The sequence below is a fragment of the Anopheles cruzii genome, chromosome X, assembly GCF_943734635.1.
Source record: "Anopheles cruzii chromosome X, idAnoCruzAS_RS32_06, whole genome shotgun sequence".
NCBI classification, from domain to species: Eukaryota; Metazoa; Arthropoda; class Insecta; order Diptera; family Culicidae; genus Anopheles; species Anopheles cruzii.
The window spans coordinates 7,062,155-7,074,024 of NC_069143.1; the positions used below are offsets into that span (position 1 = coordinate 7,062,155).

Genomic DNA, 11,870 nt, shown 5'->3' on the forward strand with positions numbered 1-11,870 from the left:
CCTTCGTCCGAAGATCTTCTTGCTTCTTCTCGTCTGCGACGACCAAGGAGACCGGAGATCTGGGGCGTGCATCGAGCGTCGCTTTCGCCATGCTGTCTGCATTGTCCTGGGGCCGCTGCTGCTGCTGTTCGCCATTGCCATAGGCATGATCGTCATTGTCAACGTTGTTATCAACCTCATATGGTTGATCGTTGGTTAGAGCAACTCGCGATGGGCCAGCTTCAAGCAGATCTTTTTCCTCGCTGGAAAGCCGCTGTTGTGAGGTGCGACGGCCGGGCCGAGGTGGACGTCCATGGCCCATATTGCTTTCGCTGTCACCGATAGTGCTGGTCTCTGCTGGGGTCGGCGGTTTGGTTACCTTCGTCTCGACTGTCCTGAGTGGATCGTTTAGCTCCAACTTTACAACTTGTTGCTGGAAGGGACGACCTCCTTCAATGATCGGTGAAGCGACCAAACTGCAAATTGAGTCCTTCCGGTCGTGCTCTTCCTTCGCCTCTCGGGCCTTACTGGCTCGCTCCCCAAGGTTGTCCGTTTTATTGCCGCCAAATTCTTGTCGTGCCACGCGAATCAGCTCCGCCATCGACGCCTTGCTGTCCGTGGTTGCATCGTCATCCTCGTCCATCACACCCACCCCACCAACAGTGGGGCGGTCCGTCTTGTGGAGTGGTTCGTAGATCGTTTCACCATTCTCCCCGATGTACGTTATGTGATAGTCACTGAAATTAATATCAGAAATCAATGACTGGCGCCTGCGAACCCTCCCTTCCTTTAAAGGTGCTGCATCCACTGCTGCTGCTGTCGCTGCCGCTGTGGCAGCTGACGGATATGTTCTTGGCTCGGGTGGCCTGTTGACGGCAGGCACGGGATTAACATCGTACAAGGCGTCCATTGGTGAACGTTCGGTACATATAAGAGTGGCTAAACGTTGATTATTGTTGCTGTTGCTGTTGCTGTTGCTGTTGCTGTTGCTGTTGCTGCTGCTGCTGCTGCTGCTGCTGCTGCTGCTGGTGCTACCGCTACTACTGTTGATGGTGCTAATGTTGCTGTTGCTGAGTGCACTGTCCAGAGGATATTCATGTTTAATCTTTAATGGTTGAAGCGCTTGCTGCTCGATGCTGGTACGACCATCGTTCTCGGCCAATAAGCTGAAATTCGCCTTGTTGGTGATGCGGCCACCACCGGCACCCGATGCATCTTGGCTAGCCTTTTGAACTACCACGGCGATACTGTTGGTGGACCCGATTTGTGGAGGAGTCGTCGTCACCATTGATCTTGGCACGGTTTCGTTCGCTCCCAGTGCAGGTGTGGTCTGCGGTGACGGACGTTTCCTATCGTTCGTGACCGGTGAAACATCCACCTCGAGTGAGCCAGTGCCTTCGTTACCAGTGGGAAGCGGCCGTATCAATTTGATGGACAATTTTTTCGGCTGTCGAAAGACGATGGGACGACGATAGTCGGATATCATTCTGTTGGAGGTTGTCGGCGCCACAGGTTGACAACGAACGCTGGGAGCTGTACCGGGCGTATGTTCTAGCTGCGTAGCGCCAACTGTATGACAATACACAGACGGCAAACCGCCGGTTGAAGTGGTGGGTGGCGTCTGTTGCGCTGGATCAGTCGTCACCTTAGGTTCGGTTCTTGGTGTTAGCTTCACAGAACAGGTCGTACTTTTGCCGGGTGGAACCTGCAGTGGGAAAAATAACAACTTCCGGTTCGCGCCGTCCGGTGAGTCAAATGCTAATCGCTGACCATCAACAGGGACATCGGTGACGATTGTTTTCTCTTTGCTATAGCCTTCAGACATTGACAACGGCTCCGGCTGCACCGACGGTGTGCCCGGAGGTGCAGCACCAGGCGACGGTGACGATGATGGATGTGCGGTCATGCGAATGACGCTTGTAAGCACCGCGCTACTAGAGGACACGGCCGGTACGTCGGACATTGGAGCCGGTGGCAGAGGCGACACCTCGTTGACCCCCAGACTGCCCGAGTAGCAGTCGTTACCGGTAACGTAGTAGCTCGGTCGCTTCAAGCCAACCGGCGCATCCTTCACGTCATAAAACCTGTCGTTTTCCCTTTCGTTGTCGTGCTCCTGTAGCCCTTCTGTTTCCTGAACTTCCTCGTCTTCTTCCACTTCCTGGACATCTTCCTCTTCTTCTTCCAAACCGTCCGATGCATCCTCTGTCTCTTTTTCTCCATCATCGTTGATTATCTCAACGTCCTGTACGTTGGCAAAGTTGATCAGTTGCATTTTATTGGCGGGCCGAATGAGCAGCTCCTTGGCGCAAGATACCATGGTCCTCTCTTCGCCTAGGGTTAGTCGAAATGGGGTTGTGGCACCGCTCGAACCCGACCTCAACGCAACGGAGGACGAGGACGAGGAGGATGCTGCTATGAGAGCATTTTTTCCTCCCACTCCGCCGCTGACGTTGCGCGAATTTAAATTTAAAATGATGTCCTTAATACCCTGGGACAGATCGGTAGTTACTTTTACATTGCTTAATACCTTCAGCCCATTAGCAGGACGTTTTCGCACCGGTGCGGAAATGGTGGTGGTGGAGGTTGATATTGTTGATAGCGTCGTCGATGAGGCTGATACCGTCTCCGTTGGTGGCATGTCGTTGGAGAGTGCGCCTTTCACGGTGGAGGACGTTAACAGTGAGGCGGAGCAGGAGTTGTTGGTTGTTGACGACGTGCTAATTATCAGGCTAGGCTCCCCGTACAGACCTCGCCCTGAGGGCGCCGGAAGCAAAGACGCGTCTGTTGACGACCAGTTGGTAGTTCCATTATTAGTGTCGGTTAGTTCACACGAACCCATGCGACCGGCCAGTGGTGGACGTTCGACAAGGAGCTGAAACTGCTGCTCCTGGCAGTGCTGTTTTTGGTGAGCCTGTTCAATCTCAACTTGCTCCGAGTGTTCGACTTTCGCTGTCCACGGTGGCGACTTGATTATCTTTTCGTACAGTGTGAGTTCTCCCTTCTCATTCTCGCGATACTCCACCACCTTTTTCGAACGCTCCAATACGAGAAAATCGCCATCCCGGTTACCTTTTTCGGTGTGCAGATTCTCCAGACAAGCCCGCTGCTGCCCTGTCGAAGTCGAAGGTAGCTTGAACGCACTGCTACTACCGATGCCGGTAGGTCCGACACTACAGGCCACAACACTCTTATTCAGTCCTTCCGACTCCTCGATGTTATCGATCACCACAGGCGTGGCGGATGTGAGCGGCAGCAACGTTACTGAAGCACTGTAGCCGGCAGCGGTGTTTCTGACAGTGGTGCTACATTTTCCACTTCCAGTGTTCGCCAGCTTACCGATTATGGCACCCTCAGGTGCGGATTGTGGCATTATCTGAGTGTTAGTTACGACTGAGGACGAAATGGCCGTACTGTAGGGCGGCGGAGGACCCGAATACAACTCGTTCGTGTATCGCGGAAAGATGGAAATGGTACCAGCATTCGGCGGAGCCCCAAGTGGGCAGCCCACAATTACGGGCCCGGTACTGGCTGCTCCGCTGACTTCCAAGCACGGCTCCATGGAATTGGTAACGGTGGTCATTGGTTCGGCCGGCATGTAACCGACCAGCGAGGTAGAACTTCCGACCTGTGGCGGCTGGTGGAGAAGCTCGCGCTTAACAATAGTGACATTGTTTACCGGATAGTGACTCAAGGTTGTGACGCCGCTGACTTCACACGTTTTCATGACCGCAATAGTATTACTACTGTTACTATTAATGTTGGAGTTCACTGTTGTAAGGTGAGGAGGTATGGACACTGATGATCCCGTTTCGGAGGGCGCAAGCAGGGTTGTTCTTGCAGGGGCTGTAGCCGCATACCCAACCGTCGTTTGCGCATCATACATGATGGCGTTCGGCGATGTACGAGCGGTGTTACGAAGCGTACTCGCAACAGGATTCGATGAAGCCACCTCTAACGCCATCGTGTCACCTAGCAGCGTAGTAGCTGTAGGGACGCCGGTGTTACTTTTGCTACTTCCAGCAACGATGATGCCACTGCTGTTGCCGCTGGTCATAGCGTTGCCACCGTTACCACCGAGTACCACACAGGAGAAAATGGTGGATGCGCTAGCGTCGCTATCGGAGCATGCTCCTTTTAAAGCAACCGATACGAGCGCTTTGATGACATTTTCCATGGGGTGCGTATACAAATGCTCCTCCAGGTTCATGCCCGCCCGAAGGTATAGCGTGCACACCGGACACTCGATGGGCGCATTCATGTTGGTATTAATAATTTAGACTGTTATAGTTGAAAAATGTGTTTCGTATCACCAGCTGATGCTTATGCTACAAGAATTTGTAGTGGTTGTTAAATTAGCTGGTGGTTCCCCATGGCTAGAATCAGTTCAGTTGCTCCGCGGAGAGATGAGGATCCAATCGAGAAGCCTGGTGTGCCAACTAAATAAAACAAAAGAATCAAATTATAGCTCAATTAGAATAACAATAAAATGTGATTAATGTTTGCATTAGTTAATCTAACCCCAATAGTAGTAGCTAGCCGTAATTAAAGAATGTGGAAGCAAGAACGGCAGTGACGAATTCTTTAATATTTGAGAAAACAATTTGATACTGTGGCACTACGCCATTTTTACATTATGTGTGTCGTACACAAGCTGTATTGTCATTAAGTTCGGTAGGGTTGATTGACTTCACGGTCTTTATTGCACCCTGCTTTGTTATATTATACAAGTTGAGCTTCTAAATATTGCTGTAGCCAGGTTAAGGGTCTGTTCAAGGAAACGGATAATTAATGGACAAGGATACTTTTCGCTAGCAGATCAAACAAGCATTTTACTGTATGTTGTGCTTTTCCCTTGTGACTATTAATTGTGGCGCTTTTACGCTGTAAACATTGCAGGGAAAATTCAAGTTTTGACAGCATCTCTAGGCGTCATTTTGTAGTTGTGTCCGTGAAGTCGACAATCCGAATACGTGAATTCGACAATCCGAAACGCGAAAAAAAAATGGTGATAGAGCTTATAATTATCTGCTACAACGGGTATAGCCGTATTAGCACTAACTTAAAGTGTTCGTGCATTGCACCAAATCACTAACAAGTAGAGGATATAAAAAAATCCCCTTCTTTTGTTCATTTTCTCTTTTCTCACGGGGCTTTATCATTTCCCTTGGTGGCCATCTCTACGATCCGGTCTGCCCGGCTCACATCTGCCCAGAGAGTTCGACGCATACCGCACTATTTTCAAAAGCCCCCATTAAGAATTATTTACTTTTTTATAAGTGAAGTACAGCGATGGACAGTGAAAACAGTCCAACGAACGGCCTCGGTCGTATTCAAAGCCATACACAAACACTTTCACTTGCGTGTACGACTGTGCAATTGAGGGCCTTCACTTGTCGCCATTGCAGCATCTACGCACAATCGATAGCACAGCGAGCTCCTTGAGAATGTATCGGATTCACCAGCAGCGAGCAACAAGCTGATCAAACGCACTTTTTTTTACAATGACGCACACCAAGAATCGCTGTCGGATGTGTAATGCTCCCGTTTCGATTGGGACGATTTTTATCAGCTTCTCTTGGCAATTGAACAATTCAACACCGTCGATGAGCACCGCACTTTCTCGGTTGAATTCCGAACCCACAGTACCAATCCTGTAGTTTCCCAACCCCTGTGACAGTGTTGCCAATGAATTCACGAATTGCTGGCAGCCGCTCGAATCGATCTGTGCTCGAACGTCAAAGGGCGCTATGAACTGTTCGATGTTTTGCCATAAAAAACGCATGACAAATTCGAAAAAAGTAACCGTGTTGAAAAATAGGCTGTACATAACTGCATTTATTGAACAACATTAGGTACGAGATATCCCGTTACAATAGTCGGTGTTTTAAACAAATTATAAATGGAATCTTTTTCCGTCGATGACAACTGTTCAGTATAAACATTCACACCGATGGGTAAATGTCACCGGACTCACGAACTGTCAAAAATGCTGTGTAACGAAAAATCAGCAAAAAATTGTTGAGACACCATTCCAATGGAAGAATCATTCTTGCGGCTGTACACTTTGCTGCAACGAATCTGATCGAGCGGATTGAATATTTCGTTTGTGTCGCTATACACACAACACATTGTTTCCGGTAAACGAGTCAGTGTAACAGCCCGGCTACCGGTCCTCGTATCGAATAATGGCCAACACTAGCGAAAGCTCTGACGAATTTTACGATGCACTTGAGGAGTTGAACCCTCGAGTGGACAAAACCAGCGGCGCTACGAAGAGGTAGGTGATACGTTGTAACTATTCTGCATTTACCTGTCGCGCCTCCGTAATCGGTTTCATCATTTACTTTCCTTGCTGCCCTTACCCATCGTTGACAGGCGTTCAGCAAAAGGCTCCGATTGTAGCCAGGCGACGCATGGAGCACCAGTACCGGTGGGCAGCTTTACCGAAGGCGAATCCCACGAAAGCAACAGACACGCGATGCCTAAACAGACCATTCTTTCGAAGGATTTGCTTGCAGGAGAGCACACTTTCAAGGAACCAAAATTAGTAAAACATTCGGTAAGCCACTGGTTGCTTTATTTCGATACACCAAATGAGACACCAAGAGCATTCCAGTGTCGCGCATTAGTAGCATAAATGTTTTTTTACCACTACTTTTGTGCACCGTCTAAATGTAGCAAATTATTCGTTTGCTTGGTAAGCGTCACCTATAAAGTATATGTTTTTATCATCTACTTAAAACGCTTTAAAAAACGTAGATACGTGAACGGCTGGGAGTGGAAACAGCGTCACAAGCCTTCCAATCATTCCTTGCCTTGTTTAGCACCGCCTTCACAATCTTCTGTGGAAACAGGATACTCCATTTGCATTTTGTTGGTTAGTCATATCCAATCAACTATCTTAGCTATCGTTACGTTTTCGTTGAACTCCGTATTTCCTCGCTGTCGTTACCTTGTTCTATCTATTGAATTATTTTTTTTTACTGTAGCTTCGTAGTCAACGATTTCACGAGTTGCGCCACAGCATGCAAAACGACGAAGACGAGAATCCTGGCAATATACTGACGCCTGACTCACAGGTACTATGAAAAAAGCGTTACAGAACTCAATCGATTCAATCATCTGTTCTGCACTATCACCACTAAGCAACACAACTTAAACTGTTTCTCTACGTCGTGAAAATGTTTTGTTGCTGTTCTTTATGCCCTCTGGTACACTCCTTTTCTTTTCTCGATCTGAAATATTCAGCTAACCATATCAAGCCAACCAGTAGTTGGAAAGTATTTTCTTTCTCTTACTCGCTCATTGTCTAATTCTTCGTAATTCACCTACTTATAACTTACTTATTATTTGCCGTTTCCCTGCATTTTCTTTAAAATTGTGTGATTATTGTTTAGAAATCACTCTTATTCGCATTATCATTATTTTGCAATAGTAAGCTAGTTTCATATAAAAAGTAACTTCAATAGCTCCCCTGATTTCCAATGATTTCCGCAGTGCAACCGACCGTGGCTATTTAATACCAAGATTTTTTCCTTTCTTGATTCCCTTTCGGCTCATTTGTTTGATCTTCACCCGCTGCAATTGGATGAAATGTACTGGTATTATACCTGATGCAAAACTGCAGAATAGTTCTGCCGAGGGTGTGTATATTTCCACCAGTCGATCGAACTATCCCTTTCGGGTTATTGAGAGTGATGTCGCTAGCATTCACAGCATATCTTCACTCGGTATCGTCGGTCGTATCATGGCAGGTGGCAGCGTTGACGCTAGCGGTAGGTTATTTAGACTTCATAGTTGGTTTTTAATGGCAATATAAACACGATTCTTTTTTTTGGTAGGCCTCAACGTTGGAAAAGACTCATCTAAAAGGGTGGCCTTAAAACCAGCGGGTGAGTAAGAAAACGGTCTACCGGGTACCGGGTGCCCCTGAAATGTATAATCTTTATCCTAATTGTTTTTAAATGTTGTGGTCCTTTCCAGAGCGTTCTTCAACCGATCCGGACGTGATCACCAGCACGAAACAGCAGATGTCAGCCTCCAAAGGGCCGATCTTTTCGGTCGCTGTCGCAGCCGAGCGACCTGTTGTACCACCGAGACGCAAGAAGAAACAGCGTAAAGTATCGAGTAGCTCGTCAGAACAGTTCAACACGAACGAGGGACTCAGCTTGCCGGCAGCAGACAGCTCATCCAGCGAAGTGTTGATGGTAAAACTACCGCCACCACTAGTCACCGGAACAATAAGAAAGGATAGTAGAGGCACCAACACAAACAGCTCCAGCACCACAGGAAGCCATGGCGGCAACAGTGCCAGTGGATCTGAGGCGATTACCACAACCGTTGATAGCTACCATGGCCCAACGTTGCCCTCTCCCGTGACACTGGAATCGATTACACGGGAAATCGAAAACTCCTTTGAAGAAGCGGCCAGTGTGGTTGTAACAACCAGTATATCTCCCGACGCATCCAGCAACAGTAGCCCCTCGGCGGGTGTTGCAGCGATTGGTGGCTCAGGAGATCGAAGCGACGTTCAGTCACGAAAATTGTTGACGGGATCGATGAACCGCCTGACACATGTAGTGGGAAGCGTCTGGGAGTCGGGTATCGGAGGGTCGGTAGTGTCGCCACTTGGCAGCAGTAACTGTCCACCGGCCACCGGCACCTCCACTTCCTCCGTCAGTCCGTCCGGCAGTATTAAAAGCAATTCAGCGCCGGCGCGCGTGAGTTTGATTGACGGCGGACATGGACTGAACATCTATAAAGCGATCAAGGGCCAGTACGTTGTAAAGCCGACGGACGGAGCATTCAACAAGGCGGAAGGACCATCGCGCGAAGAAATCGCGCGGCTTGAACGTATCCGGAAAGAGTTCCTCAACAACGTTGGTCCAACGACACCGCTGGTGGCAACCTCGTCCGCGCCAATTGGCTTTCCCAGCGTTAATAGCGGCGTCGGCGGAGGAAGTGGCGTTCATCGAAAGAACCTGTCCTACACGGGCACGAGCAGTTTGGAGAGTGGAACGCGCGTTAGTACTTTCGCTAAGCAGCTGCGCTTGAAGGAACGACGCAAATCCGCCGGCGATGAGGATATGCTCAAGCAGCTAAACATGTACGTCCGGACACACACTGATTCCGGCAAGCAGCTTACGGATATGGAAATTCTCGAGCAGGTGCCAGTGAAGAATTTGGATACCGGTGAAAACTTTCCACTGTCAGCAGTCGAAGAGAAACTACCGCAATGTATCAACCCGCTTTCGCTGCATATCATGCGCCTGACGAGTCACATACCGGAGACAGACGAAGAGTCGGTCGGTCCCCAACCAGACTCCGACCTGGTGCTGCAACCAGGATACGAGGAAGAGCTCGAATCAGAAGGTGGCGAAGGAGGTCGATTGAAGCGCAGGACCGCCAAGCTGAAGCGCTTCTTCCGCTCAACGGCAAAGAAAACCGTCAACAAGGCGAAATCGATCGCGTCAGAGGTATCGCACGCGCGCCACAAAGAAGATGTTGCTGATATACAAGATGTAAGCAATCCGGAGCAGAACATCAAGATTAAAGCATCCAGTACGAACAAGGGACCGTACGATTTTGCCAAACTGCAACACGTGCAGGACTTGTCCGGTGAGCACACCGTGGCGGTATGGTGTATGAAGTTCAGCAGTTGCGGACGGCTGCTGGCCACCGCCGGGCAAGATCGAATGCTGCGTATCTGGGTGCTGAAGGATGCGTACCCATTCTTCCAGGACATGCGCACCAAGTACAACGCGGATCAGAAATCGTCACCGACGCCGTCGCAAGAATCGCTAAATTCTTTACACAATTCTTCGCACATCTCGGCCGAAGTGGAAGCGAGTGCACTCGAAGCAGCTGCAGACAACTCACCCGGTCCGTTTATGCCCAAGTCATTCTGTACATACACCGGTCACACCTCGGATTTGCTCGATTTGTCCTGGTCGAAAAACTACTTCCTGCTGTCGAGTTCGATGGACAAAACTGTTCGCCTCTGGCACATATCCCGTCGCGAATGCCTCTGCTGCTTTCAACACATCGACTTCGTGACGGCGATTGCATTTCATCCTCGCGACGATCGCTATTTTCTCAGTGGCAGCCTTGACGGGAAGCTACGACTATGGAACATCCCGGAGAAGAAAGTAGCACTATGGAATGAGGTCGATGGCCAAACAAAGCTGATAACGGCGGCAAACTTCTGCGAAAATGGCAAGTTTGCCATGGTCGGTACGTACGATGGGCGGTGCATTTTCTACAACACCGATCAGCTGAAGTATCACACACAAATCCATGTTCGTTCAACTCGCGGGCGAAATGCAATAGGACGGAAGATTAGTGGCATCGAATCGATGCCAGGTGAGTCGTTGCCTGCGTCGTACCATCGCGTTGGATTTGTGCTGTACTCACTAATTTGTTTGTCTATTGATCAGGAGAGGATAAAATTCTGGTGACTTCCAACGACAGTCGCATCCGGTTGTACGATTTACGGGATCTAAACCTTAGTTGCAAATATAAGGGATACTTCAACTCGTCGTCGCAGATCAAGGCTTCCTTCAGCCACGATGGCAAGTACATCATATCGGGCTCGGAAAACCAGTGTATCTACATCTGGAAAACGCACCATGAGTATAATAAACTCAGCTCGGTAGGTTTTCGGTGTTTTCGGTCATTCATTCTCTAGTTGAGAATGAGTTTTATTCGATGCTCCAACCTCTGACCATTGACTTATTTATTTTCCAATTTTTCTTCTGATCTATTGCAAAAAGGTACGCCGCGATCGGAGCGACTTTTGGGAAGGCATCAAAGCGCACAACGCAACGGTCACCTGTGCGATCTTCGCACCGCACCCAGAGGCAATCATCAAATCGGATCCAGACGAGATAAATTTGGACAATGTACGATTTTATTTTAGTAGTTTCTACACACGCCAATGTATGATGGGAGGTGTCCTGTTTCTGGTTCTACTCTTGCGAATTTGGAAAGCCTATCACCAAACTGTTTGACATTCGTGTGTCAAACAGTTTGGGGTTGAGTTGGGCGTACTTTTTGGCCAGAACACAGAATTTTCCATTGGCGCCTATCTACTTTCCGTCAGCGAAAAAAATTAAAAAACGCTCATTTTATTTTTAGTTAAATGTGTCCATGAACCAATCATCGGTGTCGAAATCAGAGCAACAGCGCAAGAATGGTTGCCGTGGCTACGTGCTGGTTAGTGTCGACTTCAACGGCTGCATCAAGGTGTTCGTAAACAAGACGAAACCCAAACACAGCAGTTTGCCCTACACAGCCATAGCAGAATAAGTGTGGGCGGCGTGCCGCGGACACCATCGATGAACATTGAACTAGTGTAACCCTTCTTAAGCAATAACGCACATACAGCTCAGCTTAGCTCAGGGCTTAAATAGTTCAGGCTAAAGACCCCGCGACTTGAACTTACAATAATTAGACTTTTCTCTTGCTTTTCGTAGCGAAACTGACAAGTTGGTCCATTATTCTTCTCACGACAAATAGCAGGCAATTGTTTTACCAATTTAGACATTCACAAAGCAGTCAAACACGGTTTTCAAAAACAGAAAAGCTGTACACAACTCACAATCATAGTAGTAGAAGTAGATTGCAGTATTGTTCAATGTCAACTTGGGTCTACTATGATTGTGTTTCTGAGAAACACTCTAGAGTTCCAATCTTTTAATATTTTCGAAACATCCAACCATGTCATCTTCCACACCTCTCTATATGTACACGGTATGTCTTTTAAAGAACGAGATTTTTTTTGTAATATGAAATGCAGCCATATCTATTAGTTTGTTTGACGGGTACGTTCTTCCTCTTTCAAACGCATTCAATTTCATGCAAATCGGATGATAGATTTAAAAGTTATGCGC

The 11,870-nt window shown here is 48.3% G+C and overlaps 1 protein-coding gene across 1 annotated transcript; it reads left to right on the forward strand.

Moving 5' to 3' along the window:
- Positions 1-6,164: 6,164 nt before the first annotated feature.
- LOC128278527 (WD repeat-containing protein 44) lies at positions 6,165-11,349 on the forward strand. Its single transcript, XM_053017259.1, has 8 exons — positions 6,165-6,256; positions 6,977-7,058; positions 7,607-7,754; positions 7,821-7,871; positions 7,963-10,341; positions 10,416-10,630; positions 10,752-10,880; positions 11,116-11,349. The coding sequence occupies exons 1-8, from the start codon at positions 6,165-6,167 to the stop codon at positions 11,284-11,286; spliced, it is 3,267 nt and encodes a 1,088-aa protein (XP_052873219.1). The 3' UTR covers positions 11,287-11,349.
- The last annotated feature ends 521 nt before the right edge of the window (positions 11,350-11,870 follow it).